This window comes from Dryas octopetala, chromosome 4 (assembly GCF_963921425.1).
Source record: "Dryas octopetala chromosome 4, drDryOcto1.1, whole genome shotgun sequence".
Lineage (NCBI taxonomy): Eukaryota > Viridiplantae > Streptophyta > Magnoliopsida > Rosales > Rosaceae > Dryas > Dryas octopetala.
In genome coordinates, this window is record NC_141369.1 from 1,483,480 (window position 1) to 1,509,342 (window position 25,863).

At 35.2% G+C, this 25,863-nt stretch overlaps 3 protein-coding genes and 1 pseudogene across 4 annotated transcripts; 3 read left to right on the forward strand and 1 right to left on the reverse strand.

The window, feature by feature from the left end:
- The first annotated feature begins 529 nt into the window (after nucleotides 1–529).
- LOC147286023 (uncharacterized) lies at nucleotides 530–1,437 on the forward strand (annotated as a pseudogene).
- Nucleotides 1,438–2,909: 1,472 nt separating this feature from the next.
- Nucleotides 2,910–6,026, reverse strand: LOC147286024 (pre-mRNA-splicing factor SLU7-like). Of its 2 annotated transcripts, XM_086242538.1 has the most exons (7): nucleotides 5,812–6,026; nucleotides 4,213–5,357; nucleotides 3,836–4,052; nucleotides 3,594–3,697; nucleotides 3,410–3,478; nucleotides 3,230–3,307; nucleotides 2,910–3,134 (listed from the first exon to the last, which is right to left on the reverse strand). In XM_086242538.1, exons 1-6 carry the CDS (start codon nucleotides 5,918–5,920, stop codon nucleotides 3,230–3,232), a joined length of 1,722 nt encoding a protein of 573 aa, XP_086098664.1. In that variant the 5' UTR covers nucleotides 5,921–6,026; the 3' UTR covers nucleotides 2,910–3,134. The 2 variants fall into 2 exon arrangements, with proteins under 2 accessions (XP_086098664.1, XP_086098663.1); XM_086242537.1 differs by having other exon boundaries at nucleotides 2,910–3,307.
- A 5,016-nt stretch (nucleotides 6,027–11,042) lies between these two features.
- On the forward strand, nucleotides 11,043–14,851 carry LOC147286025 (uncharacterized). The gene is made up of 4 exons (XM_086239372.1): nucleotides 11,043–13,483; nucleotides 13,581–13,686; nucleotides 13,785–14,453; nucleotides 14,756–14,851. The coding sequence occupies exons 1-4, from the start codon at nucleotides 11,043–11,045 to the stop codon at nucleotides 14,849–14,851; spliced, it is 3,312 nt and encodes a 1,103-aa protein (XP_086095498.1).
- A 621-nt stretch (nucleotides 14,852–15,472) lies between these two features.
- LOC147286026 (uncharacterized) lies at nucleotides 15,473–19,427 on the forward strand. The gene is made up of 10 exons (XM_086239373.1): nucleotides 15,473–15,607; nucleotides 15,703–15,795; nucleotides 15,946–16,059; nucleotides 16,141–16,569; nucleotides 17,242–17,498; nucleotides 17,595–17,765; nucleotides 17,867–17,974; nucleotides 18,087–18,156; nucleotides 18,272–18,367; nucleotides 19,018–19,427. Exons 1-10 carry the CDS (start codon nucleotides 15,473–15,475, stop codon nucleotides 19,111–19,113), a joined length of 1,569 nt encoding a protein of 522 aa, XP_086095499.1. The 3' UTR covers nucleotides 19,114–19,427.
- The last annotated feature ends 6,436 nt before the right edge of the window (nucleotides 19,428–25,863 follow it).

Below are 25,863 nucleotides of genomic sequence, written 5' to 3' on the forward strand. Positions count from 1 at the left end.
ATTAGCTATCTTGAAACACTAAGATGAGCCATAGTCTAAAACTTTATCCTTGGGCAGAAATCTTAACCTACTAAGGACCTGTTTGGCAGTGCTCGGGTTAGAGTTGGAGCAACCAAGTTGAACCAAAACCTACTCAAATTAATAAATTAATATCTAACTTAATCCAAATTCCTAACTCATAAATATATATATATATATATTATATGTGAAATTTGGGTTAAATCCATTCTAATCCAAATGGGTTGATATTGGGTTTGAGAATCGAATTAAGTATCTTGCATATTGAGTTTTGGGTGGGCTCTGCATCTTTCAATCCATCCAAGGCTCCAAGCTGTGAAAGTTGCACCATAGATTCTAGAATCAAGCTGCTTTTTGGCCTCTATAATAAATTAAGGCTTAATAACTGCGTATTTTTTATTTTCATGTCAAACGCGTAGAGTAAGAAGTAAGCTATAAAATTGCACAATGCGAAACCAGCCACAAAAATAAGAAAGAAAAGCCAAAAACCTTCCCTCTCGCCCTGTCTCTCATGTCTTGCTTGAGACTGAGGCTTCCACCAGCCAGAGAGGAAGGCTTGGAAGAGCTTCACTTCCAAATTGCAAAGCAAACTACACAAGCCCAAAGGCATTCACAAACCCAGAAGAAATCGTGTCAACACCATCACTAGTACTGCAGCAGCAGCTTCTGCTTCTGCTTTTGTTCGACTTCGACCCTACAAATTTCTCCAACTACGTTTTCAACGAAAACCACGCCTTGCCCTGCGTTTTCACTTCAGTCGTCGCCACCTCCTTCACAATAATCATCACCATGCACATGTATATGTTGACAAGCTCTTTAAAGTGTGCATGTATATGTTCACAAGCTCTTTAAAGAGCCTGCTGTGTCTGAGCAAGCAAAGTGCCTGCCGAGCACGTCAACCAAGTACATCAAGCCTCGTGAGCTGGATGCTGGGCCGGGATCAACAAGCTGCAAGCCAGCTGCAGCAGCTACTAATGAAAGTGAGGCGGCTCAATCAACAACTTGTGCTGAGGATGATATCTGGGAGTCACTGAGATTTGTTTCACCCCTTATGCATGGAATTGATGAAAGAGCAGAAGAGTTTATAGCCAGGTTCAGAGCAGAAATGGAGGTTCAGGAGAAGTTGGTACGTAAGTTGTAGTAAAATTAAACTCTTCACTAATCAGATTTGAGGAGGGCATATTTATTAGATTTGTAAATGAAGTAAAAGATTATTCTGGATAAGAATTTGTCTCTTGTCCCGCAAGCAGTTGATGCCTTGCTTAGAAGTTGGTTGGTGTTAGGATGTTACGTAATAATAGAAGAGTATAGGTTTATTTGCACAAGATTTTAGGGGTGGGGACGGTGAGGTTCGGTCCCGTTCTCCCTCGAAACCGGGCGCTGCGCCGGACATTCATACGCGGTGTGGTTCGGTGCTTAAAACCGTGAAGGGAGTAAAAAAACTAAACCAAATCAGACCATTCCATGTGCAGTGCGGTTCTCCACTGCGGTTCTGGTTTTTTTTTTATTACATTTACATATGTTTTAAATTTTTTAATGTTTTATAATTTATATAAAACATATATTTTGGGGTTTGGCCATGTTGGAGTTTCGTCTTTTTATTACATTTACATATATTTTAATGTTTTGTAATTTATATAAAACATATGTTTTGGGGTTTGAGCAATTGGGTTTGGTTAGACAAACTAGTTTATGTAACTACACTATATAGAGTATATAGAATATATAAAATTTTAAACCTTAGGGTTTATAGCGTTTAGAGAATGAGAGATGAGTTGCAACCAAACCCTATACCATAAGTTTTAAATCCTTATATCATAAACTCTAATATTCTATAGGACCTATACCATATCTTAAATCTTATACCATAAATTTTAAATCCTATACCTTATATGACATATACCCTACACACTTATACAGTATATAACTATATATTATACCGTAGAACAATAAACAATTAAAAAATTTAGTATATAGAGTATAAACTATAAATAATATAAAAAATATACTAATTTTATTATATAGGGTAATGGATATAACTAAAATTATATACTAAAATTATTAATTTATTAATTTATTATTATATTATATATTTAGAAAATAGGTCATAGGGTTATATAAAATATATTTTAGGGTCAAAACTCTAAAATATAGCTAGGTTAATATTAATTTTAATATTTTATTAGTGTTTAGGGTTTAGGGTCTAAAGTATATAAAAATGTGTACAAAAAGTGTATAAAAAATATATAAAAATGGTATAAATATGTATAAAAAATATATAAAATAATATATATATGTATAAAAATATAAAAATATATTTTTTACAATTATGCGGTACAATTCGGTGCGATTAAATGAGATGTGGAATCGGAACCAAAACCAGAGAGAACCGGTGCGGTTCGGTTTTTTTGGCGATGTTGACTTTTTTTAGTCAATGAAGTTTTTAAAGATTTTTTGCCGGTATGATTCGACCGGTTTTGGCGGTGCACGGTTAAAATGCCACCCCTACAAGAGATTTCATGATGAGTCCGCAGAAGGTTTCATGATGGATCTGCGGCAGAGTGGAAAAGAAAAAATAAGCAATAAAAAGCCAATTTAGGGGCTCGTTTGGCACTACTTTTAAAATTGTCAAAAGCGCTTTTAAATTAGTAAAAGCATTTTTGATAGCGTTTGGCAAAAATAATTAGAAGTGCTTTTGAATTATAAAAGCACTTCTAAGGGGTTTTTTGAGAAGCACCTGACAGGTGCTTTCTCAAGAAGCACTTTCAAATGCTTTTGCATAAATAATTTAGAAATTTTATAAAAATTTATATGTGCTTCTTAACATAAGCGCTTCTGATAAAAGCGCTACTAAATAAAAGTGCTTCTAAGAAGCAGTGACAAACGGGCCCTAGATATGACGTGCATCCAAAAGGTAATAATGGGATTAGTTGTACAAAATTTGGGTTTTCAACTTTTCTAGTTCGGAAGATTGTGCACCATTTACACTTTGCATTAATGTTTCTTACATGTTTTTACTTTAAGGTGACCTAACAACAGCATAAATTACTACAGCTTACAATAATCACACTTGGGAGGTTCTCAAACCAAACATGGAGGCTCCAGCTCTGCATGTTCTGCAACAACAGAACTAAAAGTTTTTCAATAAAACTCCATTAAAGTCTATGGAGTATAATTCTGAAAGTCTATGAACTGTGTGAAAAATCTGAACTCAGTTGAGAAAGTCTTTCATTGGATCATCATGGTGGACTTTCTTCATCCTATAAGCCTCCATATCCTCAGCAGTAACCTGAAATTGATAGACAATGGTGATGAAATCCACAAGAAAGCCACGCAGACTCCGCCACTTAAACACCAGGCAAATTCACCAAAGAAAGGAAAAAGAATATACCTCATCATTCCATCTAACATTGTATTTGCGCTTCCTCTCATCTCTCTCTTCTCTTTTTCTTTCATCCTCCTGTCCAAGCCAAAATTGTATAATATTAATTAACTACTCAAAACAAAAAATTCAAAATATAGACATGTTATCTTTTCAACTCGAAATTTCAAGTTGTATAGAAAACTGACAATACCTTTTTAAGAGCTTCAGCAAGTAATTTCTCATCTAAAACCAAATCATCAGGGATATCAGTTCCCCAAGTAGCAAGTCTTTTCTCTTCTGCTGGAGGAGGCATCTCTGTTTTCAGGTTCGTGACACGAGTTAGAAAAGAGGAGATAATGTAAACATGATTCAAATATTACATGTCAATATAAAAGATTTTATCTATTTAAAAGGGAAAACCATTTGGGGAGAGAGGGAAACCGGTGTACTAACCTTCAGTGGCCTCTTTACGAGCAATGTTAGCCTTCATAAGATCCATTGCAGCCTCAGCAGCCTCAATTCCAGCAGCACCTGTGCAATAGCTACTGCGAATCAACTGCTTACAACACCTGTAGCCCCATTGATGATCCTTCCACCATGAACCCCATACAGTGGTGTGGTTGTTGATATAGACATCTTCTTCATACTTGCTTCTGGGAAGTGCTGTTTCCTGTATTAAGGCAGATTGATCAGATATCTATCATAATTGAGTCTTTGGCAGACTGATTATCGCCCCTTGTGTTTGAAGCTTGATAATGAGGCAGATTAAAATTTTAAGTTGCAAAATAAAAGCCTAATTATAGCAACTCTTGTAGATGCAAAGCATTTACCTGCCCCTTGATGATCCTCCCAGCACGATCATATTCAACTTCTCTTTCACTCTGTCCCAGTAGAAGCTCCCTTGGAAATTCTTCTTCATTAGCTGCGTTGCCATACTTCTCCAGGACGGTGTCCTTCGTTTTTGACTTCAAGTTCTCCTTAATTACCTTATAATTCTTATAAAGCAACTCGGCCTGGGACGGGGCTGCTTGCATGTGAATATCTTGTCCCTTCTCAAATGCTTCCCAAGCATGGATGTTCATCTGCTTGAACTCCAAAGCTTGACCACTACTTCTATATCGGTTGTCACCGCTGTAAAACTTCTCATTTGGATCTGCATCTGGAAGGGGGTCCTCACGCATGGACCGGGTTTTGGGATCATAATGCGCTGAGTTGACATCAAGGTTTAAAAGATATTTTGCTGTATCCTCACGAATACGCAAATTCCTGACAGTTCCTGTGCTCCCACCACCTGTTGTACGCACACGCTTCTCAACCTTTGCAAAGTCCATTTGTTTGCTCTCATCAACCTTGGCTTCATCCACCCTCAAATCATCCTCATCCTCATCCTCATCCTCGTCCTCATCCTCGTCACTACCTTTGTCCTCATCATTTTGGTTATTATTTTTCTCCTCTAATTTCTTGAGTTGTTGTTCCTTTAAGTATTTCCTTCGAGCTTCATCTCTTGATTCATATCTCTCAATGACACGGGCATAGGTTGATGCATCATATCCATTCCAGCGGTCCCGTTTTCCATCATAATCAAGCTCAAAAGTCTCTATCTTCTCATCAGGAGCAATGTGTTTGTTCGTCCACTTTGCTCCCACTTTCCTGGGTCTTTCCATGCACGCCTTTGTTTCATGTGTCATGGCTCCACAGTTCTCACATGCACCCTTCCTATATTTATCAGCTTGGTATATCTTTGCACCTCTGTCATACCATGATTTTGTGTAATTTGGATCTGATTTCCATTTCCTTTGATGTTTTAAGCTAGGCCTCTCAGAATTGAGATACCAAGGTGCAGATGACATATACTGTGGAATATGAGGATTGATTTCCTTTCCATCCTCATCCAATTCAGCTGGTGCAAGCCCAGCCTTACGTGCTTCTTCCAATTCAATTTGCTTACGATGGTCTTCCCTAGATTTGAATGCCACTACAAGACCAACCACACAAGAATATCAATATAGGAGTAGGGGAGAAGAAACACAAGACTCTGAAAAACAAAAGTTTCAGCATAAACCAAAAAAGAAAAAAAAGTGATCTAGAATAACATAAATTTAGTCTGTATGAAGAGAAATAAAAAATTATTACATCCATAATAACACTACTGAAAAATCAATAATTCAAAAAAATAAAAAATTAGTAAACATAGCATGCTTTGAACTTGATAAACCTAAACTAACAAATTATCAACTCCCTTCCTGAGAAAACCCTAATATTCCATAAACGAATCTAAGCTCAAAAAACCAAAATCTCGATCAACAATGATAAATTACATGAAAAACTACACAAAGGAAGGATCTTTCTAAATTATTCAGAAAATTTTAAGAAAAAATTGTAAAAGTAATCAAATGTAAGATCCGTAAAGAAAGGCAAAGAGAAAGAACCTGAAGCGGTCGCCATGGTTGGTCGTCTCGAAGCTAAAGCTCCAAACAGCCCTAATTTTGAGATTGAAATCCGAAACAAAATCAATCTAAATTCCAAAACAACAAGCATATAAGTCGAGAAGCATCACTACAACAAAACCCATTCATCAATTCAACCCAAAACAAGCTCGAAGAGAGAGGGAGAGGACAGAGAGAGAGAGAGATGAGAGAGAGAGGCGGATGAAATCTGAGGTGATCACGAAGAGAGGGGCAGCTTAAACAACTTAAACCTAATGTATTTATTATCTAATATATGTATAAATATATTTACCTGCAAATTGGGTTCAAATAGACTTCGCAGTCTAGTGGTTAAGGCGCTGTCTGATTGCCTTCTGAACTGAGTTCGAAGTCCAAAATAGTATATTTCCTTTTCTTTTTTTTGGGTATTAAAAATTTAATTAAACAAACTTTTTTTTTTTTGAGTCAATAATTAAACAAACTAAATCAGATATAAATAAGTTTAATTAGGGTTATTAAATATTAAGGGGGTGTATTCAATTAGAATTTTAATGGACTTTTATAGACTTTTTAAAAGTTATTGACTTTGGTAGAGTTGATAGATTTTTAATGACTTTCATAAACTCCATATAGACTTTGACAGAATTCTATTTAGAGTTTTCTTGACTTTTCTCATAAATTTTGAAGGATTTTATAAAGTTCTAATAACTTTGATATAATTTTTTGTTATTTCTTTTAGGATTTTTCTAATATGTTTTTTATTTTTTTGTCCTCCGTGAGTGAGTGGAATGGGGATGAGCTTCAAGACTGAGATGCATGTGTTATAAATTGTCCTAATATTGCAAACAATATAAAAAGTTGGGACTAAAATTGTAGGGACCAAAATTATTTTGTTCCATGATTTATTATAAGTGTTCTGAATTTTATGTTTTTATGTTGTTAAATTGTCAAATTTTGTGTTTTAACGATTTGTTAGAATTTGTCTAATTGAATTGACAGGTTGAGAACATTATATGATGTGGTGGTAACATTATTTCTCAAATTATGAATATATAATCTTGTGAATTTGTTGAGTACTTAAAGACTGTGAAGTGGTTGGTTTGAATATCTTGCTATTACATTGTATTGTGGCAATGTAGTTGGTTCCAACCCAGGATGAGGAGTCAATTAATATAAGAGAAAAAGAAAATTAATATAAGAGAATATAGTAATTAGAAAAAAAATAAATTAAGAGGTGGGTGAAGAAATAAGATTAGGGGGTTTAGCATCACTCTTTAAAAAAAATAAATAAATACCACTTTTTTAATAGCTTTTTAATATTTGAAATCCTTTGAAATCTGCAGGGGGAACTTTAGAGAATTATTGACTTTGATATAACATAATTTACACTTCAAAGTCTATGAAAGTCTTTTAAAGTCTATGATTTAATAAAATCAATGACTTTTTGAATACCATGTTAGTTCAATAGACTCTTTAAAAGTCTTAGGGGGTGTCCCCAACTTAGATTTCATTGGATTTTAAAAGTCCAATGAAATCTAGGTGTCCTCAATTTAAATTTTAATGGATTCCAATGAACTTTAGGTATCCCTAACTCAGATTTTAATGGATTCCAATGAAATCCAGGTGTCCTCAAAAAGTCATGGATTTCATTAAGTGAAGGACTTTAATGGATTTGGATGGATTTGGTTGGATTTGAATGCATTTTTTACACATAACAAATTCCATAAGAATTCCACCCAATTCCTTTGGATTTTGATAGATTCTATGGATTTTAAAATTCATTAAACTCCTTTAAAATCTGAGTTGGGGACACCCCCCTTAATTGAATACCATAGACTTTTTAAAAGTCTTGATTGAATACCATCAAACTTTTATAAACTCTTTAAAAGTTTTGATTGAATATCACCAGACTTTTTAATTGCACCAAAATCATTTAAAATCTTAATTGAATACACCCTCCTAAGTTTTTAGTTATATAAACCTATATTGGTTATTAATTAGTTTAAGGACATGTTTCATATATAAAGTATAAACCTATATCAGTTTAATAAGGAAATGTTTCATATATATAAATCTATATGGCTATATATAAGTGTTTCCTATATAAACCTATATGCACTACAAGAAAAATGTCAATAGATATCACCCATTTTATATCAGATTTGAATGTGACTGATATTATAAAAATTATAATATCAGATAATTTTTTAACTGATTTCTAAAATTTATTAGATATCACATGGTTTTTTTCAACTGATATATAATATTGTCATTTTTCTAAGAACTTATAAAGACATCAGTATAAATTGTTAACTGATATCTTAAAACAACACTTATAATTTTTTTATCCTAACACTGATATGTAATGTGTTTTATCTGACTTAAATTTTTTTGTCCTACTCCCAAGTCCCAACGTGACACTAGCTTAGACATATACAGAATATACTAAAAATTAAAAACCTAAGTCGATCTATCTCTCCCGCTCACTTCGATCTCGATCTCTCGCAAATTCCATCTCGCAAAAACTGTCTCAGCTCATCGTCGGAGTCGCCGTCGCCGTCGCCACTCCAGGCCCAGACTTCATTGTGAGTTCGTCTGTCTCTCTCACTCTCACTTCTCTGTCACTCTCACTTCTCTGTCTCTCTCTCACCCTCTGACTCTTAGCCTCTCCATTCACAGACGTCAAAGAACAACCTGACCAGTCGCACCCCAGCCTCTCTCTTGCCATCGCCGCCACCGCTTGAAGATCCTTTCGACAGGTGAAGTATGAATTTCTGGGTAAATTAGTTTCTGAATTTTTGGGTAAATGAGTTTGCTCACAAGGGCGTTTTCTGTGTAAATTTGTTTGGGTAAATCAGTTCCTCAGTGATTTCTGCAAGGATCTGACTGGCATCCAGCAAATTCAGGTTCGCTCTTAATTTGGCTTGCCCTTACTCATAGGAAGGACATGCTGTGTAAACTGGTGTTGCATCTATGTATTTTGACTGTTTCAATTAGTATTTTCAACTGTAGTTCCATCTATACTTGGTAGAACATTTCTAGGCCTTAATTTTCAGCTTGGTTGTGATAGTTAATAGTATAACCCTGCTATTGTTGTTTAGTTTACTGTAGTGGGTTGCAAAATTTCTAGAATTTCAAGGTTAATGCCACTTCTGTGCATATCATGTGCTATTGGCGCTGCATGAGTTTGCTAAATATTAGATGATGGACTTTTCTATTTTCATGCCAGTTTGTTTGTTTGTTTTTTTGTTGTTTTTCGGTATTCACTTGCAAACTACAGTTTCTATCTTGGACAAAGGTGGGTCTTGATATATTGATGAGTACTGCGAGCCATGTGGTCCCTATGAAGAAAAATCCTATAGCCAATTAGATGGGATTATGGCTTGGTTGAATAGGTTCTCTTACTGAACAAAGCTATGGACCATCTAATTCATGATAGAGGATGTGTAGTAGTTCCCAATATGGCTGTTTGGTGGATACCATGCACCCTTCTATTAAACAGAGTCTAGGTAGGATTGTGTCCTTGTGCTCTCTGATTGCTGTCTCTGGAGATGTCATCTGTTTCACTATACTGGAACCTTTGTTAGAATCTTGGATCACTCGTTTTTGACCAAATTTTGGTGCCTAGGGTTGGGTTAATGGCCTTTTTTTTTGTACAAGAACTTTTTTTGTGTGTTGGATTTTTATTTAAGTGTATATAGATTTTATCTCCCAACCACCTAAACACAGAGGGCGAGTCTCGACATAACTGTAAGTTTACTCATTGGGTTCGAAAAGGGAAATAATCTCTCCACAAACAGGGCTATGGCTGTATACATTGGACTCTTTGTAGACTTTGCAATGGTGGGAGTTTCGTTCACCACGCCACAATTGTTTTTAACCAACTAAACAAGAAAAGGTCTCTTTTAATGTAAAAACTTTTTTTTTTCCTGTTGGTTATCTAGCTGATGGAAATTCTAGGACCTCTTGCATTGATTAGTCTTGCCTTTTTCTTTCTTTCTATAGTTAATTTTTAGTTGGATTCCCAGAGTTTTCTGCTCTCAAAGGTTGTATTAACTTGAGCTATTAGTTTATTGTTTATCGTCTTAAGTTTGGTAGAGGAGCTGTGCTTTCAGTGTATAGCAAGATTATTTCTTTGATGGAGACATGTTTATGGAAGGGACATTCTTTTGTCCCTTGCAGTTGGTGCATTTGAATGGTTCCACTGGTGCTTATACCATAAAGTGGATTGGTGATGTCCTATATGAGACTGGAATAGTTCTTGAATGTTCGAGTTCTAGGAAAAAGTTATTTTCCTTTTTAGACCATTCTAACAATTTGTACATACTATGCAACAGATCGATTGTAGTTTTTGTCTAGTTATTGCTATTTTATTGGAAATAAAAGTTTTGGTTTCTGTAAATAATAGAAAAAAAAAGACAATTTTGACACACTGTTAGTTGATGTATGCTATGCACCATCGGGTACTTATAGATTGTGTAAGCACATCTGATTTTCAGTAGTCAAGGTTGCAGTGGCGACCCTTCAGAAAGAGAATTCTTGTGTCTAAGGAATTTTTCTAATAAATTAATTAATTCACATTGTTGTTAATTGTTAAGATTTTTTGTTGTTAATTGTTAATTCACATGGGTGCTTCTGGTAGTTAATTACTGAATGAGGCTCCTTGTTTGACTTACTCTGTTGTGTTTTAGCAAATTATAAATTGTGCATTTCATTTTTCAGGTTTACTTTGTTTGTATTAGAAGACATAACCAGCAGCCCTTTTTACACATGAGGAATTGCTAACCTAGGTATATTTCTTAATTATTTACTTCGATCACATTCATGCTGCTGTTCAATTTTGGTCTTCTGATTTTAAGCTTGTGCTTGTAAATATGACATAAGAGCTGTTCTAGTATGCATATAAGTTTTTTATTTGAAAAAAATTGGGGGAACAATAAAGTGGCTAGTGTAGATTTCTGTATGGTACACTTGCTGAGTTTTAGGAATAATAGGTTGTCCCTCTAAAGTCTCTTATGAGCTTTTTGTTTTCCATATATAACATAGATGTTTTGAATCTTATATGTAAATTGCAGTACATGAATGTTTGTCTCTTAGGGTAAAATTAAAATGTATTAATGAGTATTTGTTTCATAAGAGGCTAGGTGAGAAATTTGCATTTTAATTTGATTGCACATTAATATTGAATTGGCTATTGTCTCTTTATGTGAAGTTAATATCGACAATTAAGGGCAATGGATAAAACCTGGATGCATGCTGATAGGATGACTAAGGAGTATGAGGTGGGAGTTGAGAATTTTTTGGCATTTGCATTAGGGAATGCTACCAATCATAAGTACATTCAGTGTCCTTGTGTGAAATGTGGGAACTTGAATAAGTTTACCATTAAGATAGTAAGGGAGCATCTTTACTTTAATGGTATAGACAAGCGATATAATAATTGGATATGGCATGGTGAGTGTGCTGCCCCTACATTTGTGGAGTCAGAACATGATGTATTTGGGTCTGAAACAGTCAACATGTACGAAGGTGCATTTGATAATTTCAATGAGAATCCGGATGAGTTTATGAAGTTTGTTGAGGAAGGAGAGAGACCCTTATACCCACATTGTCATAATTACAGCAAGTTATCTGCCCTAGTCAAGTTGTTCAATTTGAAGGCAAAACATGGTCATTCCGACAATAGCTTTACTGATATGCTGGTCATCTTTGGAGATATGCTTCCAAAGGATCATTTGCTTCCCTTATCTACGTATGAGGCGAAGAAGACATTGGCTGCTTTAGGAATGGAATATGAGAAGATTCATGCATGTCCGAACAACTGTATTTTGTATAGAAAACAATATGAGCATGACACAAGGTGCCCCAAGTGTGATCTATCTCGGTGGAAGGTCAACAAGGAAGAAGTTGAGAAGGAAGGGGTGGCAGCAAAACTGTTGTGGTACTTTCCACCTATTCCAAGATTTAAACGGATGTTTAAATCTTGTGAGACTTCAAAGAATCTGACTTGGCATGCTGAACACAAAATGAGTGACGGCATGATGCGGCATCCAGCTGATTCTCCAGCTTGGAAGTTGGTTGACCAAAAGTGGCCAAATTTTGCAAGTGAGCCTAGAAATTTAAGGCTTGCCCTTTCTGCTGATGGGATAAATCCGCACAGTTCCCTTAGCAGCCGGTATAGTTGTTGGCCCGTACTTTTAGTGACTTATAACCTTCCTCCTTGGTTGTGCATGAAAAGGAAGTTTATGATGTTAACCTTGCTGATTTCTGGTCCTAGGCAGCCGGGAAACGATATAGACGTGTACTTAGAACCTTTGGTTGATGATTTGAAGACCTTGTGGGAGGGAATTGATGGAGTGCACGATGGATTTAGAAAAGACATCTTCTTTTTGAGGGCTGTACTTTTGTGGACAATCAATGATTTTCCTGCTTACGGTAACTTGTCTGGGTGCACGGTTAAGGGTTATAAAGCATGTCCCATTTGCGGAGAAGACACAGATTCGGTTTTTTTGAAACATGGTAAGAAAATGTGTTTCCAAGGCCACCGAAGATTCTTGGACCGCAACCACCCATATCGAAAACAAAAGGCTGCTTTTAATAACAAGCAGGATGATCGTGAGGCTCCTACACCTTTAAGTGGCGAAGATGTCTTAGAAAAAGTTTCTGGAATCAATTGTAACTTCGGGAAGACTAAGTTAACTAAGCCAAAAGGTGGTGAATCCCTTATTTCATGTTGGAAGAAAAGATCAATTTTCTTTGACCTTGAGTATTGGAAGTCACTTCATATTAGGCATTGCTTGGATGTAATGCACATTGAGAAGAATGTGTGCGATAGCATTATTGGAACTCTATTGAACATTCAAGGGAAGACCAAAGATGGTGTGGCTGCCCGTTTAGATCTGGTGGAAATGGGAGTTAGACTTGACTTGGCACCCGAGGTTGGGAATAAAAGAACTTTTTTGCCAGCAGCTCCATATACTCTTTCTAGGGTTGAGAAAAAAACACTATGTAGGTGTTTGTTGGGTACTAAGGTCCCGGAATGTTATTCTTCAAATGTGCGAAACCTCGTATCCATGGAAGAGTTGAAATTGTTTGGTTTAAAGTCTCATGATTGCCACACGTTGATGCAGCAATTACTACCCATCGCCATACGTTCGGTGCTGCCCATCCACGTGAGATATGCAATAACAAGGCTATGTTTCTTCTTTAATGCTCTTTGCACTAAAGTGGTTGATGTGTCGAAGTTGGATAAAGTGCAATACGATCTCGTTGAAACTTTATGTTTGCTAGAGAAGATTTTCCCACCTTCGTTCTTCGATATAATGGTGCATTTAACCGTTCACCTTGTTAGAGAAGTTCGATTGTGCGGACCGGTTTGCTATAGATGGATGTATCCATTTGAAAGAGCCATGAAAGTCTTAAAGGGTTATGTACGGAACCGTAATCGACCGGAGGGCTGCATTGCTGAAAGTTACATCGCTGAGGAAGCTGTGGAGTTTTGCTCCGACTATTTATCTGATGCAATAGCAATTGGAATTCCTCACTCGCGGATGGGGGCACAAAACAGCAATAGACCTCTCTCAGGGGCTAAGGCACATTTAGTAGACCGCGAATCTTGGGAGCAAGCACACCGAATTGTATTGGAGAATGCCTCAGAAGTCGAACCTTATGCCGAGTAAGTGTATTTATCCACCACTTAGACTTATAACATATTGAATTTAATTTAATTTGAAATCATCATTTTGATGTTTTTGTTTGGAATCTGTTGGTAGAGAACACAAGGCCTACTTGAAAGAATTACATGCAAGTAAAAAAAAAAGTGATAGGTGGTTGCTAGAAGCCCACAACCGTGAATTTATCTACTGGTTACGTCAAAAGGTATGCTACTTTGTTACCTTTACAAAGCTTTGACTGTTACAAAATTTTGGTGTTTTGGAAAAGTTTTACAAAGTGTAACTCAATCTTTGTTACCATAGGTTTTACATCTAATTGAACTTGGAGAGGTGGAGATAACAATGTCATTGAGGCGGCTAGCTCACGGTCCACCAATGAGTGTGCTGAAGTATGAGGGTTATGAGATTGGGGGGTGCCATTTTCACACAAAGGCACGGGACAATATGCGTTCTGTCCAAAATAGTGGGGTTACCTTGGTGGCGAATACAATGCAGGTGGCGAGCGCAAAAGATAAGAATCCGGTCTACACTGACATGGTTTTCTATGGGGTTATCCAAGAAATTTGGGAGCTAGATTATTGTGATTTTCGGGTTCCTTTGTTTAAGTGTATGTGGGTAGAGAATAATAAGGGCATAAAGATAGATGACCTAGGGTTCTTATTGGTTAACCTTAATAGAATAGGTCATAAGAAAGATGCGTTTGCATTGGCTGCCCAAGTGAAGCAAGTCTTTTATGTAGATGATCCACTTGATTCGAGCTGGTCAGTCGTGATTGCAGCCCCTAATAAAGACTATTATGACTGTTCTCAAGAGGATGATTTAGGGAACAATGTGATTGATCATGAGTCCTTTACCAATGGCCTTCCATCTGTTGAGGAATTTGATGAGCTGATGAATGAGGATGACACCACTTACAAGAGGCCTGATTGTGAGGGAATATGGATACATCATGCAAATAAAAAGAAAAACAATGTAATAGAGAGAATGTAATAGAGCTGCTATTGTGCATTATTTGCAAAAAATGTAATGGAGAGAATATATGTATGTGTAATGGTACTGCTGCTGCTGGTTGTGTTAAGTAAATCATTTATATGTGTATTTTGTATTTGTGATCTTTTATTTGTATTTTGTATTTGTGATCTTTTATTTTGTATTTGTGATCTTGTAGTTGTGTTAAGTAAATCATTTAAGTAAATTATTCATATGTAAATTATTTTTAATTGTTAAGTAAATTATTTTTAATACTGACTTTATTTGTTATTCATATGGAACAGGAGCCACAGCTGCAAAACAGAAATGGCTACACCAAGGAAAAAGAGAAGTGCCAAGTGGAAGGCCAACTCAACACAGCTGGCCAAAAAAATTGTTGAAACAGCCAAGTGGAAGGCTAAAAAGGGCTCATCACCAGCCAAGTCCAAGGCTAAAAAGGGCTCATCACCAGCCAAGTCCAAGGCTAAAAAGGCCTCATCACCAGCCAAGTCCAAGGCTAAAAAGACCTCATCACCAGCCAAACCCAAAGCCAAAAATGTGTCATCACCAGCCAAGTCCAAGGCAAAAAATGCCAAGTCCAAGGCCAAGCAGACTGGTCGTGGGGTTACAACCATGCACAGAGTTGTTGTGAAGAAAGCACAAGGAAGAAAGGTGAAAGTGGAGTTTAACTCCTTTGGCGCACCTTGCGGAGATGGACGGACAACTTTTATGTCATACATTGGGGTTTTAGCTCGGACCACAGTGCCAATCATTTATAAAAACTGGCCAGCTGTAGATGACACCATAAAACAGAACATATGGGAGGATGTTATGGTAATTATGAAACCTTAGAATTGAACTTGCAACTGCACCTTCCTTTTAGCCTTTTTTACTTTATTTAGTGGATAACCATGTGCTTTTTTTTAATGATCCACTTGATGTAGGGTGCATTTGAGCTGGACCCGTCAAGCAGGAAACATGTTTTGTCGTCCGTTGGCATCAAATGGAGAACATTCAAGACTATGCTGACACGCAAATACATTCTCCCATTCATAAATGATGAGAAGATGTTAAAATCACCACCAAAGCAGTATAAAAGCATCGAGCAAGTCCATTGGGATCAGTTTGTTGCTGGCAGGGTTACGCAGTCCTTTATGGTATGTTATATATGTATAAAATTTAGATTTATGTGTTTTGACTTAACTGACTGGTAGGTACTTTATTTGACAATATGGTGTTGTCTTAATTGTAGGAAAAACACGAGGTTCAACGTCAAAAAACCCTCAAGAGGAAGTATCATCATAAACTTTCACGGAAGGGCTACATTGGATTGGAGGAGACTTTGGTAAGATTCTTAACAATCCATCTGTTGGCAGCACTTGCCTTATTTATAAGCCCACAAGTTCTGATATTTTTTTTTTTTAATAAAGGCCTCATCTTTTAGTGGTTTTAATTATAAACTTATAAATTGTGCATTATTTTTATTATAACTTAGAGGAAAGAAAGTTTTGGGGAGGATGACCTCGACCGTTCAGTCCTATGGAAGAGGGCACGAGAAGACTCTAATGGGAAATTGGATGAGGAAGTTTCTGAAGTAGTGAATATCATTGTAAGGATTTACATTGTGCTTATACATGACTGCCATTGCTTATTCATTGATAATTATTTAAATTATGCATTATAATGTCAGGATGATTTGCTGGAAAAGAAGAAAAATGGAGAGTTGAAGGTTGAGGGTGCTAATGATGTGCTGACAATGGCTTTGAACACACCTGAGCATTCTGGTAGGGTCAGAGCAGTAGGTGGGAATGTCAACCCTCATGTGTACTTCAACATACCTAAAAAACCGAGGGAGATAATTACAAAGAAAGAGCTGATTGCAATGTTTCTGAAGGACCGTGAGGGGCTCTTGGAGAGGCTTGAAATATTAGAGAAGAAACAACGTGGTGATTCACCTGTTACACCAAAGATGGTACCTGCAGGCCAAGGTTTGATGTCAGATAAAGCAAGCTGTGTTTACGAGGACAAGGCTAAGGGTGTGGATGTCGAGGTGAAAAAGAAAGCTGCTGATGTTGAAGTAGTGGAGGTTGAAGAGGTCGATATTGCAGAAACTGTCAAGGTAGCTGCTCTCGATCCCTCTTTCCATTATGATAATCTTGTGAACACGTACTTGTAAAAACATACCTTAAAAAATGTTTGCCTACAGTCTTAAAACAATCTTTTATTGACTGTTCTATAAGTTTGGCTTGGTTGGTGTAGTGGGTGTTACATAAAGCTGAATGATGGGTCACTAAATGGTTGATGCTCAGCATGTATAGTTCCATTTGGGTCAGTGTGGGTTTGGATTTAAAGCATCAACTAAAAACTGAATACAAAGCCTTAAACCTATATGAGCTCATTAAAGGCAGACCTTTCTAGCCATTTTTTCTTTGTATACAAGTTATCCAAATCCTTATATAGTGTAGGGAAGGATTTTTGAAGTCTTGGAAGGGTTATTAGCTTCTATGCTAGAGTTCAGCTATCCTATTAGCAGTAAATCCATGAAAGTACGTCAAAAAATTAGCAACTAACTTTTTTGGCACACTGCAATTGCAAATAGGAGCACTTCATTTTATATTGTTGTCTCTTGTAATTTGTGCTTTGTGGATTAATCTAATTTATATGTGGGCATTGTTTGGGACATACATGGCAGTGCCTACAGTCTTTTATTGACTGTTCTATAAGTTTCTGGACCTTATAATGTATCTTTATTATTCTAACGAGTGTTGCTTGTTTTTTCTTAACACCCTAGAAACAAAAAAAACAGGATCCTGTCATAAGGAAAGAGTTATTCAAGACATCAGAAGCTGGCAAGCGAGTGCCTCCGAATTGCAAGGCCTTATATCGTTTTGCGTGTGACGCGATGGCCACAAGTGGAAGAGCTATTGCAGCAGATTTAGAGGAAGAATTCTTTGGGCATGTCCGACGTCTATACATCTTGAAAGAGGACATTACTTCCATCATGGAGATGCAAGAATTATCGGCCACGTGCATCGTGCTTTACATGAGGTAATTGTGCTTGCTGATTCAATGAGTATTTTCTCTAATATTTAAGTTATGATCTAGTAGCTGGTAGGATATGAACTAATTGAAATAAATAATTAGGCACCTATATGAAAAGGTTTTGAACTCACACATGGAAGAAATGGTTGCATTTGTGGACCCCTCGCGCATCTCACTTGGAGTAGGCGACTCACAACAGCGATCACAATATTTAGCAGATCGCTTTCATATGGGCAAATCAGATCGTGTTTTTTTACTTCCATACAATTCTGGGTAAGTTTCTGAAATTACTTATCTATTGATTAATTTAAAGCAAATTGTTTTCATATGGGCAAATCAGATTGTACTTGCTGATTAATGTTAACCTTTTCAAGGGCACACTGGATTTTGACCATTATCAATGAAGATAAAGATGCAGTTTTTATCATGGACCCTCTTCCGAAGCAAACCCATGACAAAGAGTGGATGGCAATTGTCAACAAGTAAGACTTTACTTTTATTTGATTCATTGTAACCACTCTTTTTTTCCCCAGATTTATATACCATCTTTGTTTCAAGACATATAATTAAAATTTTCAATTTTTGTTGATTAAGTGCTATTAGACACTTTAATGGACTCACGGGTAGGACAACTAAGAAAACGCCCCAGTGGAGGCATCTATTCGTAAGTCCTCAACCTTTAATGTCATTAACCTTAATTTTATTTGTCTGACAAGTCCACATATGCATATGGCTTGAATATTAACTGTGTGCCATTTTTTTGGATATATCATGCATAGTGTCCAAAGCAACCTGGTGGTGTTGAGTGTGGTTACTATGTGATGCAGTACATGAAGGAAATTATTGAGGATACCAACCTTGATTATGCGACCAAGGTCAGATTTCCAATTAATAAAAAAAATATCTACCCAAGCTAGATTGTATTGCGTTTGTGTTGTTCATGCATTTGGATTAAATACTTAAAAGTATGGTTTGTAATATATGCAATTGAATAATCTGATCTGCCTTTTATCCTTTAAGTGGTTCAATAAACAATGTAGAAACTGCATGCATGCATACCCAAATTTTTGACTAAGTTCAACTTGGAGAAACTGCATCTTTGATGTTTGAGAGAGAGGTATTTGAAATTAATGTGAAAGTTAGAGTGGAGAACCTCTGAGAACCTCTGCTGCTTTGTGTCATATTGTTACTATATATTATTAATTTGAAACAGGGTTGCAACTACAGGGAGAAGGAATATTTGGTGCTTTTCTTATAGTGTGGTCTCTTTTCAAGGATAAGCAATTTTCTTAAAAGCACACATATGCATGAAGCAAGGAAATGGGAGGGTTGTTAGGCAGCAACTCATTTTCTAGTGCTGCTATTGTCCATTCAACTACTCTGACTTGCTTTTATTCTTTATGCATATGCATGTTTAGTTGAAAATTGAGATTAATAAGGCATGCATGTATTCAGTATATAGAACTTATGAGATCAATGAATTTGTGATTAAATTAAAGAATATATGTTCCTTTGATGTTTTCAGTGGTCCAATATGAAGACCAAGCGAAGCGGATACACACAAGATCAAATAGATGAGTTGCGTGTGGAATGGGGAGATTTTCTGAACAATTATCTTTAGACCGACAAGTTAATTGGTAGGTGGTGTGCATTTTGCCTTTTTTGTGGATAGAAGAAAGCTGTCGTGCATGCTCATTTTTTGTAAAGCATGGAAGAAGATTGAAGATTTGGTGCTTTTAATTAGATCATACATGCTGCCATGACTATTTTGTAAAGGATGGCAGAATTGAAGATAGAACTAGCTAGCTAGCTAGACATAGTGCTGATTTGCAGATTAATTAGGCTAGGTGCTGTCATGTTATTTTGTACATGTGGGCAGCGTTTGGTACATTGTTTTGGTTTTGTAAAGGTCTTAACAAGCAGGGTTTAGGCAATATTGCCTTAGTTATTAGGCTGGTGGCATGGTATGTTTAGACCTCTACAAAACAAAAAATATATATATATGGTTATCTTGTTGGATATTTGTATTGTTATTGGTGATTATGTACATGTAGGCAGCTTTGAATATTGTTATTGATGATTATTGAAATATATGGAATGAGAATGCATGGAAGATTTTATGGCTGCACAAATTTATGTACAGGCTCAAATTTATGTATTCATATCATTTTTTAGGTGAAAAAAAACTGATATAGCAAGTTGTATTCCAATTTTCTTTTGTGAAATCGACATACTAAACGATATCAGTTTTAGACTAATAATTGATATTTTATAACGCTTTGATATCAGGTTCTTTCTCAGATCTGATATAAAAACAATATTAAGATATCAGAACCTATTCCATACCTGATATTGATATCAAGATTATATATATCAGATTCTACTATAGACCTGATATTGATACTATAATTTTATATCATATTCTACCTCAAACCTGATATTGATATCGAGTTATATGTCAGTATTAGTATCCAATACGATATCTATTGACCAATTCTGTTGGTACTTGGATTTTATAGATATCAGAAATAATATCAAATTGGATATCCATTTTGTATTTAGGATATCAGGTTGAAAAAGAAAAATGATATAATAAACAATGTTTACATATCAGTTTAAAACTGATATCTAAAATACCATACATTAGATATCACGACACCCTATATCAGACGGCTACCCAAATAGATATCAGTCCACGACTGATATCTATCGACATTTTTCTTGTAGTGATGTTTTACAATTTATATAATAGATTTCATATAAAAATTCATTACAACATCACCACTACCTAGAACGTCACTGTTTTGGGGTTTGAAGTTTTTTATTACATACATTTTATAAGCATATGATGCGATCGTGTTTCTAACGATCCGAGCAGTTCAATTTTTAGTTCCCCACTCAAATATCATCCCTGAAAAAAAATTAGCTCAATTAGAGATGTAGAAATTAGGTAACGGTGTTCGAAATTATGAACGATCGTGATTTTTTAATGATAATCGAACGAGTGGATGAATTCCGATTTGACGATTTTTTGCAGGGATGATATTTGAGTATGAACATAGAAAATGAATGGCTCAGATTTTGTAATCACGTTGTGGTCTTCCCAATTGTTGAAACGACAATATTTCAACGAAAAAACTAATATAATTATAGTCTTCAAGTGTATTTATATGTAGAATCTCACATCTCGATCGTGTTTCCAACAATCTGAACCATTCATTTTTTTAATTCCTCACTCAAAGATCATCCATGCATAAATTTAGCTCAATCGGAGATGTAGAAGTTAGGTAACAGTGGTCGAACTTATAAACGATCGTGGTTTTTCTAATGATAATCGAACGGATAGATGAATTATGATTTGGACGATTTTTTGCAGGGATAATATTTGAGTATGAACATAGAAAATGAACAACTCCAATCTTTGAAATTAGGTAACGGTGATCAAGTAAGTTAAAATAATAAACGGCTAAGTGTTGGTGTAATAAAAATATTATTAGCTTCAATTACAATAAGGTATAATAATTTATAAAAATATATCATTCAAATAAATATATGGTTCAAGTAAAATAATTATGAAATAGGTAGTCTATATACCATATCAGAATCTCAATTGATATAATATATACTACAATTGATATGTAAAATATATTTAATTATCTAAAATATAGTTAGGTTAGTATTAATTTTATTATCTAAAATGTTTATAAATATATACATCTGAAAAATAATTTCACAAGGGCTTGTTAGTCTGGTGGGTAACCCATAGCAAGCTTTTCCAGAAGGTCTTATTTTCAAACCATAGGGATCTTATTTCAGTCTTCCTATGTTTATATTTTTTTATATAAAAAATAAAAATAAAAATAAATTATATATTAAATAGGGTATTAAGTTATTTAATAGAGTTTAGAGTATATGGCATATACTATACCCTATAACTATAATAATTTTAGTATATACTATATAAGGTTATATAAAGTTTAGTGTATAAACTATAGAGTATATAGGGTATTCTAATTTCATTATATATGGTATTATTAAAATTATATACTAAAACATTATTATATAGGATATAGGCCCATAGGATTATATACTCTATAACTATAATAATTTTAGTTATGCATAGACTATATATATATATCATACAACTACATTAATATACTTAGTAGCCTAGACTCTATAAGGTTATATAAAGTTTAGTATATAAACTATAGAGTATATAGAGTATTCTAATTTCATTATATATGATATTATTAAAATTATATACTAAAACATTATTATATAGGATATAGGCCCATAGGATTATATACTCTATAACTATAATAATTTTAGTATACATAGACTATAAGCTACTAAGTATATTAATGTAGTTGTATGATATTTATATATATAACTAAATTTCGGAAAATTATTCGGAATTTGCGGTAAAAATCGATTCGGTGTGTTTCGGTGATAAATTTTGATAATCGGTCGGTATACCAACTTTTTTCGGTTTTTACCAAAACCAAACTAAATTTTTTGGTATTTTTTCATTTTCGATTTTCGGCGAAGAAAAATCGATTTACCAAACCAAAAATTTTCGATCGGTAATCGATCGGTTGGTAAATACCAAACCAATGGGCAGCCCTATGAAAACGTGAATTGGAAGCGAAGGTGTACAACAGACCGGGCCGGGCCTTTTAAAGTTGGTCATTTGTGCTTCATGTCGTGCTCGGATCGGCCCATTTAATAATTAGGCCAGGCCTAGCCCAATTATTTTAAACTTTAAGTCCAGCCCAACGCATAGCCCAACTTATATAATCTTTGATGTCATTCCATTTTTGAATTTTCTATTACTGACATTCTATTTTCTATTCAATTTCACCACCAAAATCAAAATTAAAAATTAAAACAAGATTAATAGTAAATTTTTTTAAAAAAAATTTAAAAATATTAATATAAACGGGCCGGCCAACACAAAACGGGCTCGAGCCGGGCCGGCCTAATAAAATAGAAAACATTGGCCTAGCCCAGTCCATACGTATGGACCGGCCCAACCCGGCCCATTTATTAAAGAGACGGGCCGACCTCTAACTAGAAGTCTACGACAACAAATAAGGTCTTAATCTGTGTGCTTTGTTCTCTGGCTCTCCGATTGGCTGCTTTTGTAACGCACGGATCACCAACGTGGACGAGTTGTGTTTCTTTTGTGAGAGTATTTCATAACGAGTTGTGGCTAAATTTTGAAGAGACACAAATCATAGTTGAGCCAGGTTAAATGTTTTGAGCCAAGAAATAGAAAAAAAAAAAATTAAAACAAACAAACAACCCTTCCCTTCCTACTTAATTAGTTAACCGAGAACCCTCATTCCTGTTCCCCCAACTCCTCCAAACTAATACCAACCAACACCTAATCGAAGAGTCGCCGCCACCAGTCCCTTCCCACTACTGTCGATCCATGTCCATATCAACATCATGACCCCTCAGATTCTGGATCCTAGATCCGCCACTGATGCAAATGATGGGTTTAATGGTGGAAATGGGTTTGATGCATATTGCAGAGGTTATATAAGCTCAATGAATCCCTTACACATCAGGAATTAGCACCACCCAAACCAAACCCTTATTTCTCTTTATATCAGCCTCTCTGGCTCTCTTTTATTTTATTTTTCTGTCTTGTTTTTGTTCTCTCACCTTTATTAGATTAGTTGATTAGAAAAGCCCAATGGGTCCCACGTGACATTATGTCTTATTTGTTTTCATCACGTGTCTATCTTCTATCTTCTTTCATGTGCTTCATCTTGGCACAGTAGAGGCACACCATCTTTTTTTTTTTTTTTTTTTTTTTTGAGATATGAGGAAGAGGGAATGGAGAATTCGAATTTGGGACCCCTCCCAACATTGGGGGAGAGAAAACCACTAAACTAACAGCTAGTTGGTGCACACCATCTAATCTTATTACATGCAATTGAGAGTGCGTTATGATGAGTCCAAGTCTCTTTCTTCCTAGCATATACTTCCAACTTCCAACCTAACTTGTATATTCTAATCATCACCTGAATGTCATGAATAAATTGAATTATAAGCAAATTCATTATATAGTCCAAGTAAAATGATAGTCTTTTCAATTCCACATCTTGTTATTTAAATAAACAAATAAAACTTCAGTTGAACAAAATTATCTACAAAAAATAGATAAATAGCTATAATTTAGAGATAACATATATGATATACAATGTGCACATCAAACCTCTTCAGTTATGGTTGTACACTCCTTAATGCTTTGATGAAACCTCATTTGTAATTTTAGTGTGATTTAAGTTCAATTTAACCCAGAGATTCATGATAAGAAAATAAATTAAATGGGTGCACTTGTTAACTGTTAACATACTCGTTGCACGATCGGGAAAGGCTAGTTGTAATCGAATAGCGCTGGACTACCCAGGCTTCTAGAATTTAATCAATACTTGACAATGTGGTCAGATAAGTGCGTACAAATAGCATTATTCTATTGCAAATGCTATTTTATTATCATTTTTTAATAAGATTAGCTGGTACTTTTTACATTTTTTTGGTGCACATGTTAATGGTGAAAAGTGAAAGTTTCATAATAGTTCATAGAAGTAAAATGTAATTGACCCTTAATGTGTTTCTTGAAAAACTCTAATTAATTGGTTTTAAAGACCAATTATAGTAAATTAGACACAAGTACCAAACCACTGAAAAAATTGGTGAGAATGACCATATCCTAATAAGTTGGTGTAAAGGACAAAATGGTAGATGCATCTCCCAAATTGATGCATATCCCTCAGGTGCATCTGCAAAAAACATTGATGCATTCCCAAATTGTTCTTTAGGCCAATTTTACAAATGCATTGTCTTTTAGGCCAACAAAATTAGTAGTAAAGCCCTTAAATCTAAGGGACCCTTTAAAATAACAGTTTTCCAAGTACTTGAAAAATAGCATGTTTCGAAAAAAAATATACTAGCTACCATCTCGTTTCAACTTTCCCCATCCACTTTTTGCCACATGGATTCCATTTGCACTAACATCTATTGTTAAGAAAAATAAGTAGGTAATATATTTATTGATTACAAAAATTAATACAGCAAATAAATTACAGTAAAAATAAAACGAAAAAATAATCTAGAACTATAAAGATAGTAGTGAAGACAAAGAACTGACTTTATACGTAGATAGAGGCTTCCAAATTTGGCAATGACGTTCTAAAGATAGAATTTTCACCCCTTCTTTGTGCTCGAAGTTCAATAGGGCGTCTATCTCACAAGATTCAACTATCTATAAATCAAAGACCCATCGCAGGATCCTTGATTTCTAGTGAACTAAGATGTGCTCCTCTCCAATACAATATGTAGTATAAAAAATGAAAATTTATTGTAATAAGTCTGATGAAAGATAAGTTATTCTATATGGCTATGGGCTTGTGTTTATATAATAGAGATTGCACCCTTTCAAAAAGGACATCAATTAGAATCGGTTTTTGGTTCAAATTCAAAATGAAAAAATATGTCTTAACATTTGAATTTGAATTATGCAGTTAAACCGAAACAAAAAATAAAGGCTGGGTGCCTTTAGAAGTCAACAGAGCCCAAGAGCACCATGGCCCAATCCATACGTAACATATGATAATCACTTATGCTTATAAAGCCTAAAAGAAAACAACGTTTTATAAATGTCAGACTATGTTGTTTGCTTTCAAACTCTAAAATTACCCCACATTTGAATGCAAATAAACTATATGCAGACACAAAAACTGGAGAGGAAATAAAATATGTCATACATCAGGATAAGTGTCTTTTGAAATTGAGCTTTCCTTAGTAAAGACGCATCGGATCTACCTGATGAATCAGTGGACTAAATAACCTTGAAATGTTCACCATTTTGTAGTAAACCGAGACAATACGCCACACATATATCACATCTTAATACACTTCGGTTTGTGCTCATTTTGGTCCTGAACAAATCCCGATTTCATGGGAGCTTTAGAGGATATAGCCATATAATTCTCAAAAATTCGACCCCACATTTACTCCCACATAGGTAACATTAATTCAAAGTATTATGCCATATTTCTCTTGATTAACAAGAAATTAACGTCATTCAGTAGAAAAACATATCCTTTAAAACTTCTGCAGACAATAGACTTAGGTCATAGGAATGAGTAATTAGTGTGTTCAAATTTTGAGCCGTTCCCAACCAATTTGCCTATTGAACCTAGACCATAGGATCTCCAATCAACTAGGTTAGGTTTCGTCAAGTTGACTCATTGTGAGATTGACATTGAACTCATTCCCCTCGACATATACTTAATTTGCTCTCTTGGTAGGCCTTTGGTCAAAGGATCAGCTATATTTTCATTTGACTTCACATAAT

What these genes read in the sequence shown, in the direction of transcription:
- LOC147286024 (XM_086242538.1), bottom strand. Translation starts at nt 5,920, where the DNA reads ATGCTTGTTGTTTTGGAATTTAGATTGATTTTGTTTCGGATTTCAATC. An exon ending in AACCATGGCGACCGCTTCAG is followed by an intron (nt 5,358 to 5,811) that starts GTTCTTTCTCTT and finishes TTGGTCTTGTAG; the next exon opens with TGGCATTCAAATCTAGGGAA. An exon ending in ATGTTAGATGGAATGATGAG is followed by an intron (nt 3,308 to 3,409) that starts GTATATTCTTTT and finishes TATCAATTTCAG; the next exon opens with GTTACTGCTGAGGATATGGA.
- LOC147286025 (XM_086239372.1), top strand. Translation starts at nt 11,043, where the DNA reads ATGGATAAAACCTGGATGCATGCTGATAGGATGACTAAGGAGTATGAG. An exon ending in GAAGTCGAACCTTATGCCGA is followed by an intron (nt 13,484 to 13,580) that starts GTAAGTGTATTT and finishes ATCTGTTGGTAG; the next exon opens with AGAACACAAGGCCTACTTGA. An exon ending in TCTACTGGTTACGTCAAAAG is followed by an intron (nt 13,687 to 13,784) that starts GTATGCTACTTT and finishes TTGTTACCATAG; the next exon opens with GTTTTACATCTAATTGAACT.
- LOC147286026 (XM_086239373.1), top strand. Translation starts at nt 15,473, where the DNA reads ATGCTGACACGCAAATACATTCTCCCATTCATAAATGATGAGAAGATG. An exon ending in CTGAAGTAGTGAATATCATT is followed by an intron (nt 16,060 to 16,140) that starts GTAAGGATTTAC and finishes TTATAATGTCAG; the next exon opens with GATGATTTGCTGGAAAAGAA. An exon ending in TTACTTCCATACAATTCTGG is followed by an intron (nt 17,766 to 17,866) that starts GTAAGTTTCTGA and finishes AACCTTTTCAAG; the next exon opens with GGCACACTGGATTTTGACCA.